This window comes from Pyrus communis, chromosome 8, assembly GCF_041283825.1.
Source record: "Pyrus communis isolate YQ-2024b chromosome 8, ASM4128382v1, whole genome shotgun sequence".
Classification (NCBI taxonomy): Eukaryota; Viridiplantae; Streptophyta; class Magnoliopsida; order Rosales; family Rosaceae; genus Pyrus; species Pyrus communis.
Window position 1 is genome coordinate 3,479,251 of NC_142572.1, and position 23,569 is coordinate 3,502,819.

The 23,569-nt window shown below is 36.2% G+C and overlaps 1 protein-coding gene and 1 long non-coding RNA gene across 2 annotated transcripts; both read left to right on the plus strand.

Moving 5' to 3' along the window:
- The first annotated feature begins 2,153 nt into the window (after window positions 1–2,153).
- On the plus strand, window positions 2,154–14,818 carry LOC148694619 (uncharacterized). Its single transcript, XR_015965227.1, has 3 exons — window positions 2,154–2,413; window positions 3,831–3,906; window positions 9,556–14,818. It is a non-coding gene; the product is annotated as an uncharacterized LOC148694619 (long non-coding RNA).
- A 2,728-nt stretch (window positions 14,819–17,546) lies between these two features.
- CLT2 (CRT (chloroquine-resistance transporter)-like transporter 2) lies at window positions 17,547–23,244 on the plus strand. Its single transcript, XM_068457004.2, has 10 exons — window positions 17,547–18,016; window positions 18,135–18,280; window positions 18,529–18,566; window positions 19,577–19,692; window positions 20,685–20,784; window positions 20,869–20,904; window positions 21,014–21,064; window positions 21,440–21,563; window positions 22,160–22,285; window positions 22,812–23,244. The coding sequence occupies exons 1-10, from the start codon at window positions 17,598–17,600 to the stop codon at window positions 22,958–22,960; spliced, it is 1,305 nt and encodes a 434-aa protein (XP_068313105.2). The 5' UTR covers window positions 17,547–17,597; the 3' UTR covers window positions 22,961–23,244.
- Window positions 23,245–23,569: the final 325 nt, after the last annotated feature.

The following is a 23,569-nucleotide window of genomic DNA, read 5'->3' on the forward strand; positions in this document are numbered from 1 at the left end:
TGAATTGACCTATGTGGTGGAAAAATTGCTAATTATGCTCTCATGGTGGAGAAAAACTTGTATAGCGGTCAATGTGCCATTAACAATGCCTAATGGCACTACTACTCAATCAAAATTTGACACGTGTTAAGATTTAACTATGATTTCTTATAATGAGAGCATTTTTGCTCACCACTATTAACTCTGATGGATGCTCACCACCCTCCTTTAAGGCTGCCACGTGTCTAAATTCTTAACTATAGTTAACATTTATATTAAAAGGTATATTATTAAATTTTAAAAGGCATTAAATCTGAATGAACATTAAGGTAGTTTATGTCTTTTGCTCAAAAGTTTGACATAAACATGCATGTTAAATGACTTGTTTTCACGGCCGCTTGAGTTAATTTTGAGGCAATTTTGAGTTAAAGATTGCTTAATTGGTTTTGACCAAATAATCATTTTACGATGGATGACTTATTTGCCTAATGTTAGGACTTATTTTGACTTATTTTGAGTTAAAGACTTTGGGAATTGGATTGTGTAAATTATGGTTCTTACAACTCATAACAAGTCAATATTCTTTTCCAAAGAGAGGAATGTATGAATGGTTTGAGATGTTTTCAAGGTATAACATTTTTAAGAGAATTAAGTTGACTGCTTTCTTGTCCAAAGACTTAAATAATAATTTAATCAATTATCACGTCATTTGTTTACACATTTTGGATTAAAATTTCCAACAGGATCCTCTCCAAATCCTTTTGGTGAAGATTCTGGGGATCTGTAAATCATGTCTGTTTATCGTATATCGTGCGGTCAGTTTTTGTCAGGTACTGTTTGTATTTAATTTTAAATAAAAATATATAAAATGATTTCTGACCACACGATATATGATGAACGGATAGAATTCACGAATCTTCGAAATCCTCACAAAGAAGATCCGACGAGGATCTAGATTTTAAAAAATTTTGTCTCCATAGCATTGCCAATTTACACTAGCTCCTTATGAGCCACGTTTATCTACATGGGCGGAGGCCAAGCTGCCAGGTGTGCGTGTGGTAGTTATGAACCAGGGCGGTCGAAGCAAACTTCAAATCTTTGTTTCCAGAATTTCAATCCCAAAAGCTTGATTCAAATAAAATTTAGATAGCAAGAAGAAGAACAAACTAAGAAAGGAAGAGGAGGAGGAATGGCATTGAGACTCGAGCATGTAAAATTGGAGGAAGACAGGAACCCAACTCTCTCCTCAATCCCTCTCTCTCTATCTCTATCTCCAACCTAATTGCTTCATCTGATTCATCCCCAAAGATTCATCTCAGCCCCTCCATCCTATCCCACAACCTCGTGAGTTGTGACTAATTGTTCTCATTCATCAACTGGATTAACACTAAAGAGACGATAAGTCGAGTATAAGTTGATGGTTTACTTTTCTATATGTAAACATGCTGTAAGTTTCAGTTCAAATTTATTTATGTTGTCATTTTCATTTTCCCCTACACTAACAAATTTAATCATATCCTATTCCTCGACTCTCTGAATTTTTAAAAATACACATATTAGGAAATTTTCAAAAATACACATATCGGGCTATATGGGAATTTACACGGAGTTCCTACTTGGACATTTTTGTTCTTGTCACTCGTTGTCTCTTTTTTTCATCTTTTTAGGTAGTACGTGTCCTTGGGAACACGTGAGCACGAAAGGAGCATAAATCGTGCGATTTATACACTTTTTCCAATAAGGGGTAGAATAGTAGTTTAACTCTCATGATTCCATTACTTGTTTATTGAGACAACAATGAGTTGTCGATATTGCGAGCTGCAGACTATAATATCGATGACTTATTCGTTGGGTTTGTTAAGCAAGTGGACAAATAGACGTCTCTGTTAATATTTTATCAATTTAACCTCGTGCTTAGTTAATTATTGATTGGGCTTGACCCAAAGACACTCACACATATTTTCATAGTACCTTATGACACAAACACGTGATCACAAACAAAACTTAATTCTGAATTATAACAAAGAAATTATGTTCAAAACTTTGTAAAAATTACGCAATTCAAAATTCGAAGACGCATGGGGTGACTGATTTAATACTCTTTCTCTACCACCACCTCACGTCTCTCCCTCCCTACCTACTCACTCTACCTACCTAGGGTGTGAAGTGTAAAAATTTGCGTGGGTGACTGATTTAATACTTTCAAGCCCTTTCTCACCCATTACCTCACGTCTCTCTCTCTGTCTACCTACTCACTACCTTACTCAGTCATCATTTCTCCATTTCTCAGCCACCATTGCTATAAACTCGAACCCAAAGCACAGAACCAATTTAGTTTTAAACCCTTTCAAACATCCACGGCCAAGCTGAAAACGCAGACCAACACTTTCAAACATCTCTCCAGCTTCTTCCTCTGCAGATCCGAGCTCAGAAGGTAAAGTGAACTGATCTTCTTGTGTCACTGTGTGTTCACTTTATTAGTGAAAATAACTCTGTTATTATCAGTTCGCTTGTGAGGAAGATGTTGTCCAAAAATGTTGGTTGTTTTCTTTACTTCAATTTTTTTTTTTTTTTTAGATTTTGTTTGCATTAGTGTAAACATTTCAAGCAAATTTTATATTTTTAGAGCATCTTTAAGACTCAGTTAAAACCTAAAATTTTTAGTCTAGAAAATTTATGTTTTAATCCAGAAACAGTTTTTCTGCTCTAATTTCTTTTGGGTTAAATATTTAGCTCTAAAATATTAAAGAATAAATTTAAAATAATTTTTTTTAAAGTAATTTTAAAAAAAAAATTTGTAAACTATTCTAATTTAATTTTATGAACATTTTGACCTAAAAATATTTAGATTCCGATAAATATTGAAAAATTACTAAACTGACAACATACTCATGAAGCACTATGAAAGAATATAAAATACATGATAGAGATGAAAAAATAATTTTTTATTATTATTTTAGTTGTTGGATTTAAATTTGAACCGTTAGATTTTTTTTTACCGTTGAATTTGGTCATATTAAATTCCAACTGTTGGATTTAATGAATGGATCAACCAATGTTCCATTTAATCTAGATTGTACATGACCATAAGAGCCATTTGGCTCAGCATCAGTGCCAATAAGCACCCACGTGGGTAGGAACTTGCCTTTTTAATGCCTCTTCGTGTTGAGGCGTGAGGCGCGAGGCGCATCTGGTGCTCCGCGCTGGGCAAAAGTTAGGCGTGTTCACATGCATTTGGGAATTCCTCTACCAACCCAGCCCACTTTTCTGGCCGGTATTTGGCCCAATTTTAACTTCTAACCCATAACCCCAAATTGGCTCAAAGGTTAGAAGGAAATTGGGGAGAAATAGAAGGTAAATTTTAAGACTTACTCCAAAGGTTAGAGTTGGTTTTATGGATGATTTTGAAGAATGAATTTGTCCATTTAAGCTTGTGAGAATGGTTACAATGGTTGTTTCATGATTAGAATGGTTTTTGTTTCATGGTTAGACTGAGTGTGAAATCCAATATAATTATGTGCATAACTTTTTCAATTTTTTTTTTAGTTAACACGCCATTGAGCACGATTTCAAAATGGTGCCCTATCAATTAAATTGGTGCAAGACCTATCAGAATTAACGCACAAATAGGCTGCTATTTCTGCTCATTTTTAGCACAAAACAACATATTATGCCCAATGATCAAAGGGCACGCCGATAGAGGGCAAATGTAACATTTTAGTTGCCGCACTGTTGCTATTTGTCTATAGGCACATATGTTGGTGCCCTAGAGCCTCATAGGGCACAATTAAATTTCGCGTGTAGTGTCCATTTTTCTTGTAGCGACTCACCCCTGTTTTTCACCCTTGCAGGATTTTTAGTGGTAGAGCTTTTGTGTCAACAAGGATTATTGGCAAAAGTTGACATGTAGGAGGATTCCTCCATTTGGTATAAATGTTCTTACCTTATCTTTTACTGTAATTTACTTATACTGTGATATCGCTTGTGTGATAAGAGTTCAACTTCGCTCACTGCGCACTCTAGAGTTAGGTATTTTAGGTTTAAATTAGTAGCCTTTCCACATCACCATCGCTTTATGGTTTCGTCACCTTCTAGATGGTGGCCAGCACAACTTGATTCGGGTGTCCAGACGGACATTTCAAATCGAAGTGTGTCAATTTTGGTGACTCGAGGCTCCACCCAAAATTTAAAAAAAAAAATCTACAACTAAAAGAAAAGAATAGAAACAAATTAACAAAGGTAATTTTGTCACAAAAATAAATGAAAAAAAAACTAAGATTTTAAAAACAAGTATTGGAAAGCTAATAAAATAAACGTGGTTTGTAACTGTGTATCTCTTGCACACTATATGAATGAATTCTCCAGTTTCCCAGCAACCTCCCACAGCTACCTGACTGTTTTCTCAAATTCTTTGTTAACTCCCTCTCCATTTTAAGGGTGTTACCAAAAATATACAGATCAAACTAGATAAACTAATCTTCATAGAATAAAAATATAGAGTCATTTAAGGTAAAAATTAATAATCTAAAATGGCGTCTCAAAAGACAACGCAATATGCCAACATAACTGCCTAAAAGTGCATGTGTTACTAGTAAATTCACCATAAATACAACACATGGCAAATAATTACGAAAATTTGTAGAAACCTAATAGATATACATGGCATATAAAAACGTAAATCAACAATGCACCATGATGATGAAACTGGTACTCTTTTTCATTCTAAATGTTACTATATACATGCCCACCATCCCGGGAGCGGAGGGTCTTGACTTCCATCTAAGTGGAGCTAATGATACCACCGACTATAATCATGACCTGCTGTAGCTTATAGAAATTTCATTGTAGCTCTTCAATTAGCTTTGATAAATTTCTGTAAGCTTCAGCACGGTCAACATTATGGTCGGTGGGTATCATTGGCTCCACTTAAATGGAAGTCAAGACCCTTCGCTCCCGGGGTGTTGGCTATGTATATAGTAACATTTAGAATGAAAAAAAGGTACCAGTTTCATCATCATGGTGCATTGTTGATTTTGCTTTTTTACTTGAAATGGTAAAAAAAATTTGATTGTCGCATGCCAAAACACCTATCCATAAGTTTTTTGTAATTTTTTACCATGTATTGTAATTATGGTGAATTTACTAGTAACTCATGCACTTATAGGGAGGTTATACTTGCGTTGGTCTTTTGAGAAGTGATTTTAGATTATTATTTTTTTACCTAAAATGGCTCTATATTTCTATTCTTTGAAGATTAGTATATCTAGTTTCATCTGTATATTTTTGGTTATAATCAAACTTATGAATTAATCAATAGTAAATTCTAAAGTAAGTATACTTATTGTTGGGAATTCTATTTGACAACTTTATGTTGGTGTTGATGTAACGACCCGTCCCAAAAAATTACAATCATTATAATTTTTAAATGTGAATTTATATAAATGCCTTCAAGGCATTGACTTTTGTTGACCATCTTGTCATGTCACGAAAAATCCTTTTTTTGGCATATTTGGATATTACTCATCGATATGAGTACTTGAGCGCAAACGGAACATGATTTGGAGCTATAATGAAGAAGTTAAGGGCGAGTAAAAATAGGGACAAAATAGTCATTTAAATATTTTCTGGAGTGCCCCAGATTTTTGGAGCAAAATCTGGAGAGCCACGTGTGTGGCCCAGATTAAAGGGAAGAAAAGATGGGCGGTGGAGATGAAATATAAAGGAGAGAAAGGAAGGGCTAGACACCCAATTAGAAAGATGAGAACGAAGAGAGTGACCGATGAGGGAGAGAAGAAATGAGGGGAAAGGAGAGAATGGAGGAGCACTGGATCACCCTTGACCCGGTTCCTCCTACCGACCCGACCCAATTTTCCTGTCTTCTTCGGCGGTTTTTCGTCGGTTTTTCCAGCAAATCATGCTATCTAACCACCTATAACCAACTCCACGACCTTCCTCCTTCATGTTTCACCCCAAAATTGAAGGAAATGGGCCCTATTTCATGGAGTTTGAAGCCATCGGCTTCGATGGCAATCTTGTGAGTTCCTAGGCGGCGATTGCCATTTCTGAATGCAATTCCATCGACCCTCATCATCAAACAACTTCCCTTAAGCTCTGAAACAATTCCCAATCATTGGTTGGAGCGTCGGAGTGGATTTGAGGACGAATGAAGAAACACCCTTTATAGGGTTTTCAAAGGTTCGAGGACAATTTGGGGGCATTTCCCGGTCAAATTGGACTTAGCCACAGGTATAAAACTTGCTCTACTCACTGAGATCTTCATTTTTGTGAAGTTTGAGAATTTTTAGAAATATTTGATTTTTCTAGTGAGTCAGGGCGGCCGACCGCCGTGTACGGCGGCGCGTGGGCCGAGGCATCCCCTAACCTTCCTAAGCTAAGTTTGATATCCCAATTCCATAGGTAAAGTTAGATTGATGAAATCTCATCATTTGAGCATAGTTTTGATAGGAATCGCCACTTGATTATTATAGCAATCAACAATCTGACCGTTGGACCATCACCAAACTTTACTACATTATAGTACGTAATATATGAGGATCATTGGAACTTCCAAATCGGGAATCCGATGTACGGATCTTTCCGAATTGGATTTGTAAGTTCATAAAATAAAACGTTAATCGCCACTTGCACTTGCAATTGGCGAAGATCCAACCGTTGGATCATAATGAAACTTTAGTGTGATGTTTTAGAAGCATAATGTGGATCTTTGGAGGTTACGGATCGGAAATCTGTGATGCAGATCTTCCGAATCAAGTTATGTAGGGTTGTGGACCCTACCGACGACTGACTTTTGGTCAATGGGTCTCAAATCATTTTAGAACGTCCTTGGGAATGTGTTTTATTTAAGTTACGTGTTCTATTGATAAGCATTTTAAGACGTGACTGAATATTTGTTCTAGGCGACGATCGTTCGTGATGTCTTGATATTCATGTTAGGGAGTTGTAGAGCGGACCTCAGGTGAGTGGGCATTTGTTATATATATATATATATATATATATATATATAAGCTTTACGATTTCCAAAAAAATGTTTTTAAATGAATTTATACCTTGTATGCCATGTCTATTCCGCTTATTACTATATTGTTGCATTAATATGAATTGTGAATGATACTATTTGATGCTGTGGAGGCTCAGGTAAGCTTCCGATGAGTTAGCATGTGAATGGTCTTATTACATTGCATATTGCTATGTATTTATGCACTTAGAGCTTATTATGCTGCACCCCGGTGTTAGTGCTCCTACCCGAGGCCAGGGCACAGCTTTCACGTGATTATTCACCTCCTGCACCACACGCTTACCTTGGATCCAAGTTTTGGTGCTAGCCTATCGTACAAACCACAATAGGTGGTTCCGACTCATAGGTGACCCGTGATCTATCGCACAGCTTTCACGTGATCATAACACTTGAGCGTACTTATTTACACACAGCCTATCATATAAGTCACATTAGGTGACTCCGACTCGTGTGCAGACATATGTTGATGAGTTACAAGTCTAGTCGTACAGGTCACGTTAGGTGACTTCGACTGGCATACTATTTTATATTGGTTTCACACCTGGCTTACATTTATTATTGCTAAAATATTATGACTTGGCATACTTCAATTTTTGCTGCTCTTGTGCATTGGTTTTCATACCTACGTAGTAATATTATTTTCTAGAAGCTATACGGATTTTACGACGAGGGGTTATAACACTTTCAAAGGGTTTTTATTAAAACTTTATTTTCAAGCCCACTCACCCTTATTTTTTGTCCCTCCAGGTTCTAGTAGTAGAGTTTTCGTATCGACGAGGATTATTGACAAATCTTGGGGTAGACGATTACCATCGATGGTATAATCTCACCCTATTTTACTGTACTGTACTGTACTTATGCTCAGTCATCACGTGTGAAATGGGTTCATACCAACTTACCGCGCACTCTTGTACTTAGACACTTTTAGGTTTAAATTTATTCACATCATCCACATCAATACACTTTATGGCTTCGTCACCTTCCAGGTGTCGGCCAACACAGCTCAATTCGGAGTCCTAGTGGATATTATGGGTTGGGGTGTGTTAGTTAATATATTTTCTATTATGTCAAAAATATGAAGCAATATTATTTAGTGCATTCTTTGAAAGAATATATTAATGAGTGCTTGCCCAAGTGAGGGAATTAGTGAAAGAAAATTAGGCTTCACACTCATTAACTTATTTGCAATAAGTGTATAAATTCTATACTAATCATAATGTTTAGAAGTCATTCAGTACTACAGTCTGGTGGTATTCCTCTTCACTTGGAAGTGAGAGGTTTTAGGTTCAAATCTCGTGGATGGCGAATTCGATACCAAATTAGGCTACCCATTTTGTGGCTTAGTTGAACTCCTCATCCCCCTTAGTGTAAAAATATCGATGTACTAAATAAATAAATAAAATCATATTGTTTAGAAAGTTTTGGGCATTAAGTTATTAAGGCATTATTCTATCTATTACAATAAAGAATTAAGGCAGTTTATATCTCTTGCTCAAATGTTTGACATAAACATGTATGTTAAATGACTTGATTTCATGGCCGCTTGAGTTTTGAGGCAATTTTGAGTTAAAGATTGCTTAATTGGTTTTGACCAAATAATCATTTTACAATGGATGACTTCTTTGCCTAATGTTTCTTGGCTTCTTATGTAGATTATCCTAATTTAATTTTATGAACATTTTAACCAAAAAATATTTAGATCTCGACAGGTATTGAAAAATCACTAAACCGACACTATGAAACTCATGAAACACTATGGAAGAATATAAAATACATGATAGAGACGTATAAATAATTTATTATTATTATTTTAGTCGTTGCATTTAAATTTGAACCATTACATCTTTTTATTTACCGTTGGATTTGATCATATTAGATTTTAGTTGTTGAATTCAATAAATTTATAAATTTAAATTAAAAAAAAAAAAAAGTTTGAATGGGGCACCCGTTGGATCAACCACTTGGTCCATTTAATCTAGGTCGTACATGACCATAAGAGCCATTTGGCTCAACATCAAGGTCGACAAGCACCCACATGGGTGGGACCCTGCCTCTTTAATGCTTCCGCATGTTGATGCGTGAGACACTTCTAGTACTCCGCGTGTTAAGCTTGTGAGAATGGTTACAATGGTTGTTTCATGGTTAGAATGGTTTCTGTTTCATGGTTCGATTGGGCGTGAAATCTAATGTAATCATATGCATAATTTTTTCAAATTTTTTTGTAATAAACATAGCATCGAGCACGATTTCAAAATGGTGCCCTATCAATTAAATTGGTGTCAAACCTGTCAGAATTAACAAATAAATAGGCTGCTATTTGTGCTCATCTTTGAACACAAAACAACATATTAGGCCCAATGATCAAAGGGGATGCTGCTAGAGGGCACATATAACATTTTAGTTGCTTCATTGTTGCTATTGATCTATGAGCACAAATGTTAGTGCCCTTAAGCCTCTTAGGGCACTATTAATTTTTAGTGTGCATGCCCATTTTTCTTATAGTGACTCACCCTTGCTTTTCGCCCTTACATGATTTTTAGTGGCAAGGCTCTTGTGTCGACAAGGATGGCTGGCAAAAGTTGACATGTACGAGGATTCCTGCATTTGGTATTAATGTTATTACCTTATCTTTTACTACAATTTACTTATGCTTTGACATCACTTGTGTGATAAGAGTTCAACCCTGCTCACGTGCGCACTCTAGAATTAGTTATTTAAATTAGTACCCTTTCCACATCACCATCACTTTATGGCCTCGTCACCTTCTAGGGGGCAGCCAACACAACTTAATTCGGATGTCTGGGTGAACATTTCAGATTGGGATGTATCAATTTTGGTGACCCGAGGCTCCACCCAAAATTTTAAACAAAAACAACTCTAACACAAAAAAAAAAAAAAAAAAAAAAATCTCTACAACTAAGAGAAAATAATAGAAACAAATTAACAAGGGTAATTTTGTCACAAAAATAAATGAAAAAAACAAATTTTTTGTTTCTTTTGAACAAACGATATTATCTACACTAAAGGGGAGGGGGTGGGCTTAGTCTCATAATGGGCTAGCAATATTTGGTTCAAATTCGCCTTTGGCGAGAATCGAACCTAATATCTATCACTTACAAATGAAGAGAATATCATTACCGTAATACTAAGTGGCAAGAAAAAAAAAATTATATATATATATATATATATTGGAAAAGCTAAAAAAAAAAAACGTGGTTTGTAACTATGTATCTCTTCCACAACATATGAATGAATTTTCTACTTTCCCAGCAATCTCCCATAACTACCTGCTGTTCTCTTAAATTCCTTGTTCTCTCTCCAGTTTAAGGGTGTTACAAAAAATATACAGATCAAACTAGATATACTAATCTTTATAGAATAAAAATATATAGTCGTTTTAGGTAAAAAAAAAAAAAATCTAAAATGACGTCTCAAAAACCAACGCAATTTGCCAGCATAACTGCCTATAAGTGTATGGGTTACTAGTAAATTCACCATAATTACAATACATAGCAAAAAATTACGAAAATTTGTAGAAACCTAGTAATACAACGTGTCAAAGTGTCCGACACTTTGGGGTTTGGAGTGTCCGTGCAAACTAGGATTTATGGGGTGATTTTTGGTATATAAATAGGTTTAAAGCCTTGTGGCAATCAAACCACTTTCAAACTCGGAGGCTTACACTTACTATTCCCAGCTTACACCTCCTTAAGTTCCTTTTTTTCATTCTAAATGTTGTTGTATACATGGCTGCCACCCCGGAAGCAAAGGGTCTTGACTTCCATCCAAGTGGAACCAATGATGCCATCGACCATAATGATGACTGTGCTGCAGCTTACAGAAATTTCATTAGACCTCTTCGAGATGTATTGGTATGTCTGGATACGTGCAGGGTACATATATTTTTTGTGCTTCATGATGCATCAACATTGCAATATCGACAACTCTTCTTACAAGTCCGCTTTTCAACTACAACGAAGATGCCACTACTGTGATAATTGTTATTGTCAATGTTTACATGATGGGATTCATCGCCGACAACGTACGTCGCCACTCTGACATACATTGCTGGTGATGAATCTCATCACATAAACATTGACAATATCAATAATTACGATGGTAAAATCTTTGTTGTAGTTGAAAACCCAGACTTGTAGGAAGCGTTGTCAATATTGTAACGTTGATGCATCATGAAGCACACGAAATCCATATACTCTTCGTGCATTTGGACTAGCCAATACATCTCAGAGAGCTTCGACGAAATTTCTATAAGCTGCAACGCGGTCAACATTTTGCTCTGTGGCATCATTGGCTCCACTTAGATGGAAGTCAAGACCCGCCGCTCCCGGGGTGGTAGCCACATATATAGTAACATTTAAAATGAAAAAGAGTACTAGTTCATCATCATGGTGCATTGTTGATTTACTTTTTTACTTGAAATGGTAAAAAAAGGAACTTGAGGGGTGTGTGAATAGTATAATGTAAGCCTAGGTTGCATAGACACTCCACATCTTGACGTGTCAGATACTTCGACATGTTGTATCTATATTACTAGGTTTCTACAAATTGGCAGAGAAGCAAGGGCCGTTTTTTTTTTTTTAAACACCCGATCCCATTCCGATCTCGATATGTGGAATCGTCTTGCGCCATGATACCACTCAATGTCAGCCAAAAGCAGGTTGTTGCGCTTGCTCGCCAAAGCATGAACCGATCCAGTATAGGCAATTATGCTGGCATATTACGTTGGTCCTTTGAGACGTCATTTTAGATTATTATTTTTTTTTACCTAAAACGGCTCTATGTTTTTATTCTATGAAGATTAGTATATCTAGCTTGACCTGTATATTTTTGGTAATAATCAAACTTATGAATTAATTATAGTAAATTCTAAAGTAAGTATTGACACACCCCGATCGAGATCAGGGCATGCTGGCCGTCACGTGGAAGTGACGTAACCATGTGCACAGTGCGGAAACTAAGAAATAATAATAAAAGTACGAATAAATAAAAACCAAGCTATACACAAAGTAAATAACATACATGTGCAAGCGCAAGTGTGAAAACAAAGTTCAAAGCACGAAAGACCTAGTACAGTCCGGGGGAAACAACACTAAATAAACACACCCAAAGGTGGTCCTACACTGGTGATAATCTGTCAGATAAGCCGAGAAAATCCTCTGGGGAGCCACCAAAAGTGCTAGCCAACTAGAACCTGGAGGGGTGCAAAACAGAAAGCGTGAGTGGGTAAAAACAAAGCTTTTCAAAAATCATTTCATAAATAAAGTTCTAACGCCTCGCCGTAAAACCTGTATACTTCCCAGAAAAATATAATATATACATATATATAAATCATGCTCAGAAATATGCCGTGACAAATGTCTCGAAATAAAATGCAAGTACTTAGGTAATGCCAAACAATGTCATGTAATCTGTCAGCTGGAGTCACCTAACGTAACCTGTATGGCTGAATCTAGAGCTCAAATCTCCAACTCACTAACTACACCTGCACACGAGTCGGAACCACCTAAAGTGGTCTGTACGACAGGACTAGGTGTAAAATAAGTACGCTCAAGTGCTACGATCATGTGAAGACTGAGCGAATAATCGCGGGTCACCTACGAGTCGGAACCACCTAAAGTGGTCTGTACGACAGAACTGTGCACCTAACTTGGATCCAAGATGGGCGTGTGGTGCGGGAGGTGAACATCACGTGAAAGACTGTGCCCTACTTTGGGCGGGAGCACTAACACCGGGGGTGCAGGTTATGAGCTCTCTATGCATCTCAAATCACTACTAAACATAAACATAAACCATAACTTACCTGGCACTTACCTGTGCGTCCGCAGCACCAAACATATATATATGCAACTAATAATGCATAATTAAACGGGCAAACATAATGCATGGCATATAAAACATATAAACGTTTCATTTCACTTTCTGGGAAAAACGCAAGTATATAGGTATATACGGAAAACCAAAAGCCCATTCACTGGTATGTAGAACGGTCGTAACCCCCTTGCCTCGAGTGACCGCGCTCGTCCTCGGGATAGGTCTCACCTATATGCGAAACAACTATAAAAAACGTAAATTTTAAAGCACATAACCAACATTACGAAATAACTTCTCATACAATGCTCAAATGGGGTGTATGAATACATCAACGTGATCTACTCTACCTCATGAACATCCCCATATTTTTAAAATAATTTTCCGACATTGCACGCGTCCCCACACGCTGGCCAAGGCATGGCCACACGCGCCGCCCACGAGCAGGCACGTGCCTGGCACACTGATGGCGTCAATCAACGCCGTCAGGAATATTCCGTTAAATCTAACTGATTCCGTTAACGTCGTTAGGAATATTCCGTCCAAACTGACGGAATATTCCGTCATCCTCCGGCGCCGGAAAACCGGGAAAAATTCAAAGCTTGATATCTCACTCGTTTTTCATCCAAATTTCACAAAATTGGTACCAAAATGAAGCTTACAACAAGAGGAACAAATTCATACCACTTTCAAGCACTAAAACCACCGGAATCTCGCCTGGAAAACACCACCAACTCCGGCCAAACCTGCAACTCACTATCCCGACGTCCAAAACCTTCAAATGAACCACCCCGAGCCTCCTAAGGACCTCACCAAGCTTCCTACAAGCTTCAAATTCCCAAAAACACAAGAATTAACGTGTGCATGAACAGTACCTCGATTTGAACATCTCGGGTTCAACGTGAAAACGAAGGTATCCTTACCTGAAATAGGTATGGTTGAACTCCTAAGGACCTCACGAGCACAAATATGTAGCTTGTTTCATCGATCCGTGAAGATTCCAAGGGTTTTGGGTGTTGTCCATACGAAGAAGATAGGAAAGGGAGAGAGAGGGACTCGGGACAGGGCAGAGAGAGAGAAATGAGTGTGGGTGTGTATGTGGTCCAAAATCAACCAACCAAAACCCAAAAACGACCACACAAGGAAACAAACATACTAGGGGCAAAACCGTCATTTCACCCCTACAGTACGAAAAGTCCGGGATGGGCTGTCACAAGTATACTTATTGTTGGAATTCAGTTTGACAACTTTATGTTGGTGGTGATATATTTTCTATTATGTAGAATATATGAAGCAATACCATTTAGTACATTCTTTGAAAGAATATATTAATGAGCGCTTGCCCAATTGAGAGAATTAGTGAAAAAAATTGCGCTTCACACTCATTAACTTATTTGCAATAAGTGTATAAATTCTATTCTAATCATATTGTTTACAAAGTTTTGGGCATTAGTTTATTAAAGCATTATTCTATCTTTTGTGTGATAGCTATATAGTAAAGAATTAAGGCAATTTATGTCTCTTTCTCAATTGACATAAACATGCATATTAAATAACTTGTTTTTATGGCCGCTTGAGTTTTGAGTTAAAGATTAGTTAATTGGTATTTGACCAAATAATCATTTTATGATGGATGACTTCTTTGCGTAATGTTTCTTGGCTTCTTAGGATTGTTGCACTCATAACAATAGTCTTTTATGATAATATTTTCTGCACTAACCTTCACTCCTTCAGGAATACTTCTTAGCAAGATTTTGTAATGTAAACTTGTGTAAATTATGGTTTTTAAAACTAAGAACATGTCAATATGCTTTTCCAAAGAAAGAAATGTATGAATGTTTTCGGGGTATAACATTTTTAAGAGAATTAAGTTGACTATTTTCTTGTCCAAGGACTTGAAATCTTGGTTATTTTCTTAATCTTTTACATGATTGTTATACAATAAGGTTACATAATCGATTATCAAATTGAGCACATTGATACGAAACTGATGCTAGCTGATCATTTGACAAAGCCACTGGTTGTGGGAACTTTCAAGGGCAAGTCGAAAATATGAGTGTCCATGATAGTTTTGATTCTGCTGATAGGTGTGATTTTTATCAACAGTTAATTGTTTGGAATGTATATATATCATAGCATCATATGGTATGATTTTGGATATTGTGATTCCGGGGTGAATTAATGCAGTATTGATACATGCATAATTTTTTGGAGTTCAATTTTCAAATGAATGCTGGAAGATGTTTATAAGATGTAGATTGTGTAAAACTCACGGTGATCATTAAAGAATGATTTTGTCATGAGCATATTTAGTCAAACCATAACTAGTTAACGTTCTATTGAATTAGTTATGATAAAGGTGAATTAATATATTGTAAATATAAATCAGTTTTAGAGTTTGCATACGTGTAAAAACGATATCCTATAATTGAGAAAGTACATTCAACGCGCTTCTGAAACCTAGCATACTTATAGCTACTCAAAACACGATTGTCAGCTCCATAACCTAACATCTAATTTAACAAAATCATCGTTTAACAAAAAAAAAAAAAAAAGCACGATCGGGATTTGATGCGTTAGATGAACAATCAACCTGCATGATAGATAAAAGTTGGCTGCCATTGTATGTATATATAAATGAATTCCCTGCTCGTAGAGAATATGTTCTACGTCACTGAGGCTATCACCATAAGAATACAAGTGAGTAGAAGAGTTCTTTTTCGACCGCCATTTCTTTTACGACGGCCATGTCTTCAAAAGTTAAGTCTCTTTGCCTCAGTATTGATCGTGATCTAGACAGCATGCAAACATGGTTACGGAGTGGCTACGGTGGTGGGTCTGTGTTTAACGGCGGTGGTAAGATCATAAGAGAGGATGGGGGAAGAAGATAGGGTGGGGAAGTCAGGGTTTCCTTTGCCATTTAGTTCTGAAAAAAGCAAAAGTAAAAAATTCATGTTTATCTGTTGCTTTATAATTGGTTGAGTAAATTAATGGGTTTGAAAAAACTTTTTGCCCTTAAACTTTAACGGAAGGAAAATGGAACTTGCAATTTTGATCATCATTGCCAACAGACTTCGTCACATGGCATGACCAACCGTTTTTACACCATAGAAGTCAATTCGAAAAATGATAAGGGGTAAATGGTGGGTTGAGATTTTTCTCCCGAAATCGCAAACCGAAAAATCCTGACCCAATCCGGTTCTATCTGAAATGAAAATACCCAAAACAGATTGATCTCCGAAATTTCGAACCCTGAAACATTCGATATGGAGATCGGTTTTACATGGTTGTTTAGTTCGGGAGTTTTGAAGCGAACCGACTCTCTGGAAGCTCAATCATTAGAGAGAGTTGTGTAATTGCGTTTAATTCCTCGTTCTGCTATCTTGTAATTCCTTGCGTTTAATTCCAAATTGATGTTTAAGATATTTGCTTAGCCAATCCATGCTCTTATATTGCGTGATGCTTTGCCTTGTTCGTGGTGTGCTGAAAGTGTTGGGGTTAGTTTGATATTGTTGTGTTTTTCAAAAGAAAAAAAAAAAGAATATTTTGTATGCGGTCCATAATCCTTAACATTCTTTGATTAAAACCTTAATAGTATTCAAAGTTTGATCAAGGTCCCTTGACTTTGTACACCTCATTATATTACTATTAATATTTATACTTTTATAGTTTTGACATTAATTGTTTGATATTTTATGAGATTTATAATCCTATAAATTTAAAATCCCTCATTATAATACTATTAGAAAAGGTTACAATAAAAAAAATTCAAACATTTTGATTGAATAAATGGATTAAAACTATGTAAAAATAAGAAATAATAAATGGCAAAAGAATGTATCCATAGTGTTAAAAAAATTGGTACATTTTACAAAAAAAATTGGTACATTTCACATATAACAAAGTGGTACATTAATAAAGAAGAATGGGTACATTATAAATAAATTAGGGTACATATAAAAGATTAAAAATTATGAGTACAAATGAATTTTTTTAAAATATAGGCGCTAAAAAAAATTAATACATGGGTACAAAATAAAACTAAAAAGAAAATAGTACAAATTTTAAAAAAAATGTTGCAAATTAAAAGTGGGTACAAACTAAAAATATAAATATATGATACAAAGTTTAGGCATAAAACATAAATATACCATATGTAATTTTTCTATCATTGATTAAATATACAATGTCATGTGATGGTATATACATGGGTACAAACACAAATAAAACTTTAAAAAAATATGGGCACAAAAAGAAACTAATATATGGGTACAAATTAAAAATGAAAAGAAAATTGGTACAAATTAAAAAATATTTGCAAATTAAAAACAGGTACAAACTAAAAATAAAAATATATGATAAAAAATTTAGCCATAAATATAAATATACTAATTGTAACATTTTTAACACTAAAGAAATATATTTAAAAATAAAAATATTTTATTATTCAAATAATTAATGACATTATTAATACCTAAGGACCTTGATCAAAAATTCAAAATGAATAGGATTTTAATCAATGGAGTAACAAAAAGAAGAATGTAAGCCTAATTTTTTTATAAAAAATTAACTATTTAACTACTTGTATTATAATACTTGACGTAAAAGGTTTTTTTTTTTTCAGCACGCCGAATTCGCACGTGATGTTTTGATAAATGAACTTTAATATGGTAGTTGCACATTTTCCAAAAAAAAAATATCCATATTTCCCTATTAAAACACCACGTCACAACTCAGAAGTCCAAAATCTCTGATGGGATATTCAATGACCACCACGTCGTCGTTTCACCACTTCTTCTCCGCCCCTTTTCACGCCCGGCACTGCACCGTCAAAAATGGCGCGATCCCCTTCCCTTCTCTCTCCTCCTCCGCAATGCCGCTCTTTCAAAGGCCTCGACTCTCTCTCCTCCGCCTCCCTCAAAACGCACCGCTTCACCACACCTCTGAACGCTCCTCCCGCAGTCCCTCACCGGCAACTCGCAATGTAAAGGCCCGAGCATCGCTCCCAGAGCCGCCCTCGTCCTCCTCCTCCACCTCCACCATTACAAAACGCGTCGTTTTGAGCTCCGCATTGACCATAGCTCTGGCCGTCGCCAACCGCGTGTTCTACAAGCTGGCCCTCGTCCCCATGAAAAGCCACCCTTTCTTCTTGGCCCAATTCACAACCTTCGGGTATGAAAATCCAACCATTTCTCTTTAATCCTTGTTAATTTTTAATTTAATTTTCGAATTTACTGGGAATTATTGCTTTTGTGATGTGAGAAGAATAGTGGGTTTGTTTTGGTTACAGCTACGTGGTGATATATTTTTCGATATTGGTCGTACGGTACCGTTCTGGGGTTGTTACCGACGAAATGATAGGTCTTCCCAAGTCACGGTTTGCTGCCATTGGTGCCCTAGAAGCCCTTGGAGTTGCTTCTGGAATGGCTGCTGCAGGTACCATTCTTTTTTCTCTCTTGTTTTGGTTTGGTAATGTCAAAATTTGTGTTTTGTGAGTTATTTTATCCTGTTTAATTGGTTGAGTGGTTCCATCCCGAAAAAAAAAAAAAAATGGTTGAATGGTGTTTTAAAATTTAAGCTAGAACTTCGTGGTTTTTGTTTGTGGTGAGAAATGAAGCAGGAAGTGTATGTTATTAGTGATGATTTTGGTGTTTGCTTTTCTGAATTTTACTTGTCCTCGACAGCCATGCTTCCCGGACCGGCCATACCCATATTGAGTCAGGTATTTTCTGCTATCCCAGAAAAAAGTAGTAAGACAAGAAAAAGAAGAATTAGGACTATGCATGGTATACAAACCAGGTTTTGCTTGATGGAAATTTGTCCACAATTTCACCTACTATGGATTGATGTGCTTAAGAACATATTAAACTGTTTTGGATGTGTATGCCCTGGAATAGGAAATTAGACCCATCTTGTATTGGAGTTCGGGATTGGAGGGCTACCCCATCGACATCAGCAGCATGGAGGCATACGATATGTAATTAGAATTATAATCTATTTCGTGAGAGAATATAATTTATAAGCAATGAGAGCAGTGTTTATGACGAAAATGCTTAAAGGATAATAGGTGGATGAATAGATACCAGGCATGCGGTAGTATGGGATGGCCAAGGGTTTTATTGGGGTCATTGTTGCTTCATTTGAGGTCAAGATAATTTTGCGGTAAAATATTACTCTAGAGAAGTGAAGTATAAGGAACTTTCCTTACCATTTAGTTTCCTGAAAGATTTATAGAAAGAGGAAAATAAGTCTAAACTCTCTTATAATGCATTATTGTGTTGGGTGTGATTCTGTAACTGCCATTTAAATGTCTAGCAGCTGAGCCTTTTTTTTTTGCGTAAGCCAGGCTTAATTTGGTCAAGGATTACATTCTTTCAGGTTGGACTGAACCAATTTATTGCATGAATAATTATTAAATATTTGGGGGCTAGAAGTTCTGTTTACCTTTTACTTTCCTTTACTTGTTGATCAAATAGAAGATAAGAACTCAGCAGGGCTGTAGAATTTTGTTCTGCTCTCCTCAAATAATTGGAGAATGGTTTCTCTGGTTATAATACAGTGCGGTAGAAATATGAAAATAAAATGTGAAACTCAAAGGGTATATCGAACATTTATTTTAGTCCAGATTCATAACAAAGGCATAATGGGTCTATTACTTGGAATCTTGTTTTCTTATTATACCTATATTTGCAATTTCCTCTTCTCAGCTTTTACTGTCTCCACATTGTGCAGACGTTTTTGGTGTGGCAGCTGAGTTTTTCTGCCCTTCTCTTGAGGAGAACATACACATTTAATCAGATTGTTGGCTGCATACTGGTAGCTACAGGTGTAGCAGCGGCTGTTTCAAGGTACCTTGATCCATTCTTCCACAGATTAAAGAGCTGCTACTGTGTTTGGTTATCTTTAATATTGTCCAGTTCTTCTGTCAGTTAAGCTGAAGGATCTGTGATACAGATCTTTCAAGGCCATTACTAGTAGTCACTTGGATGTGGTGTACTTTAAACTCATGCCATGCCTACAAATGTTAACTGCATACTTATACATTGTGTTCCAGATAATAACAAAGCAAAGATCAGAAAAGTTGAATGGGCTCAACAATATACTGATTACATTTATAAACTTGAAGAGAACAGTTCAGAAGAAAGAATTGTGCCCAATGTTTGAACAGTTTGACGTCTGTTCTGTGTTTTCATCTCTCTGACAAATGCAATTTTAGATTAAATGCCTGAATTTTTTTGTTGAAAAGAAAGGCAAAATAACTCATTTTTATTCTGCTGATGATTAGTTTAACACCCTGTTTTGAATGTCTGCCTGAAGATTGTACTTCTAACAAGCATGCCTGCTCTGCACTTTCCTTGAGAGTTTGTTAGATATCACCTTTTTTTAATTTTTGGCATCCTTTTATCTTTATTGCACTTCCTAGGATACGAACAACCTTATCATTTTATGTTATAATGGCTACCAATATTCTGTCTTCACTTAGTGGTGATTTTGATTATGAATGAAGTTTTTTCTAAATAAACTGAAATATTTCTACTGCTGCATGTATTTCATGACCCTCCTCTATTCTTACGATTTTTTTATCGGGTTTTGTTCTACCTTCTTGGTTAATAAAGTCTGTCAAGTGCCAATTTCTTCATTATGCAACTTTAGCAATGCTTTAACTGGACACTTTCTCTGAATTTTAACTTGAGATGGCGAACGTTGTTGGTAAATTTCATATTCTTAGAAAGTAAATTTGCAGTGTCATAAACTAGAGTATCTTGCACTCTTTGAGTTTCATTGTGACATGTTATAAAGTAAGGCTTCTGATAGTTATATGTATGTTATGAAATTGCAGTGGCTCTGATTCTGGTCAGATGCTATCTGGAGTTGAGTCTATATGGCCAGCACTAATGATTGCTTCAAGTGCTTTTCAAGCCGGTGCATCTATAATCAAGGTTAAAGCAATGAACATTTGTTAAAAGTTCAGTGGTGCCCTTTATAGCAAAATAATCTATCTTGAATTTTTTGTCTTCAAACAGGAGTTTGTCTTTGTTGACGCTGCAGCGCACCTTAAGGTATGGCTATTTCCTCATCTTTTCAAATAGTTATCTAGCCTTCTAAACTTTATGGTTGACATAACTACTTGTGCATACTTTCTAAGTCATAAACCTTTTTACATTGCAGGAAAAGTCACTTGACATATTTGTTGTCAATTCTTTTGGATCTGGATTTCAGGTGACTGCTACATTTTTATAAGATAGTTTTTATATATTGTTGTCTTGTTTGTAATCTTGATGCACCTTAGTATGGTGGACCCCGTTAATTATACCACAAGACCCTACCAGAACTAGAAAGATTTGCGCCGATCTTTAACTAGATTTTTAGAGGTGATGAAGGTCCATTTAATTTGAAAATGGACATCGATATGGGATTATTTATATTCTTTCAAATGCCTGGGGTTCCCTCACTGTTATCATACGTATCCACACCTTACATCTGCTTACTCAGGTTAACCGTAAAGTCCTGCACATAAAATTTCAATTTAACTGACAGGATACTGGTTGGCGACTGGTTTTGCTGAAATTATTCTTTATTTCCTGCGACTTGTAGGCTCTTTTTGTTCTTCTGTTTCTACCTTTCTTGTCAAACCTGAGAGGCATACCATTTGCGCAACTTCCTTCATATCTTAAAGATGGTGCTTGTTGCTTTCTGAATATTGGAGCTGATACAACAGGCAAGCTGTTATATCATTTTTTCTTTTCGTCTGTAGTCTTTTAAAATACCTGGATTGTATTGAGTATCTACTTTCCAGCCCATAAGTGAGCTGAAAATTATTGTTCATAATCTGAAAACACCTATTGTCATATCAAGCATGTGCAGAATGATTTTCTCTAACCTGTTCTTACTTTTAAATGGATGACTGCAATGAATGAAAAAGACTTTTATTGCATTACGAACGGGAAACATCGACTAGTAAGAGCAAAGCTTAAAATAGCATCCCAAGAATGGTAAACGCTTTTGACACCAAGTTACATCTGAATAGTGTATATCATGAACTCATGTGAATATTGCAAGTGAACTTTAGTGGTGATGAGAAAATCTACTTACATGGTTGCATAACATTTAGGAATGATGGGAAATCATGCACTTCACATAAAATCTCAGTTTGAATGCTGGCAGTAAAAAAGAACGAATTTTTTCTGTCATGTAATTCAATTCCAATTGGTTGAAGTGGTTATTCTGATGTGATAATTCTCGTCAAGATGTTAAAAGCTTCTTGAGGTTTTCTTGGGTTCAAATTCTTACCAACACATTTGTCACTTGTGTCAGGTTGCAATGGGGCTCCGTTACTACCATTGCTGTATATAGCTACCAATCTGTTTTTCAACATATCATTGCTGAATGTCGTAAAGATTTCATCTGCAGTTGTTGCTTCTCTCATCGTGATGTTGTCAGGTTCGTTCTCTTTTACACTTGTATGTACATACTGATTGTTAAGCGCTAGCCCTGTTGTGGTTATGCCAAGTACCTGGTATATCTTTATAGTCTACATATACTTCGTTGACCTTTCCACCTAAGGGTTAAGATTTTGGGTTGGATGACCACCAGTTACCCAACAGTTTAACCTTAAACCTTTAAAGGGACCGCACATGACATGAGAACCACTCGTAACTTGTCCACGTGGATGACCACCTAAAAGAAGGGTCCCACATGAGATTTTTATAGTACCATCCCACAATCGGTGGTTAAGTAGTTAGTAGAGCGATATATATCTCTGATTTGGTTCTGCACTTCAACAGTTTTGGCTTTTTGATTGGATGCTTAAGCATAGAGGACTAAAAAGATATTCACTGTCACGCAATATGTGCCCGTGCGTATAAGCACCTATGCGCTTCATGGTCATTGATCTATACAAGAATGTGCAACTAACCTATGTTTTTGAATAAAGTTTTTATAACATAAGCTTTCGTTTATGTTGCAGTGCCAATATCAATTTATGTTCTTTCCCTTCCCTTGCCGTATATGGAAGGAGGTTCAACTTTGAGCCCCTTTTTCCTCTTCGGTAGTGCGGTTCTTGTGTTGGGTCTTACTCTGTACAGCATACCCCAGCCTGCCAAGGATGTGCTGTGAAATTAGTTGACATTACCAACTACGGTGTTGAAAGATGTTATGTATATTCTAGATATTCAATTTGTATATCGAGTCGCCACTCAATATTAAGGTCTGGTGGTATTCCTTTTCACTCGTAAGTGAGAGGTCTAAGGTTCGAATCTCGTAGATGGCGAATTCGATACCACATTAGGTTCATTGTATGGCTTAGCCAAACTCTCCCCCTCCCCTCAGTGGAAAATAATCTTTGTACTAAATTATATATATATATATATATATTTATTTCGGGTCACGTCTAGTGTTGTTGTATATCTCTAGTCACGTCTTCTACTCAATCCCAGTAAGAGCATGACCTTTTCCCTAACTCTGTCTTTAAGAACGGGAATATAACTCATTTTGTTCCGTCCTCGTTCAAACCGGTCATGTTGAACCAGAATTCGAACGAAAAACTTCTACAGATGCGGTCAGGTTATGGAGTTTCAATCATAATTTACGTACTGGGAATTGCATATAAGATTGACGCAAGATAAATCAAGTAAATATCATCGTAAGGTGTCCTTTGGTCTAGGGTTAGATATAAGAATAGAAGATTTAAAACAAACAAAATTTTATTGCCTATTGGAACCCTCC

Bases quoted from the DNA above. Each gene is read 5' to 3' on its own strand.
- CLT2 (XM_068457004.2), top strand. From the start codon at position 17,598: ATGGGATATTCAATGACCACCACGTCGTCGTTTCACCACTTCTTCTCC. The intron at 19,693-20,684 runs GTACCTTGATCC...ATGAAATTGCAG, and splicing joins GTAGCAGCGGCTGTTTCAAG to TGGCTCTGATTCTGGTCAGA. The intron at 20,785-20,868 runs GTTAAAGCAATG...GTCTTCAAACAG, and splicing joins CCGGTGCATCTATAATCAAG to GAGTTTGTCTTTGTTGACGC.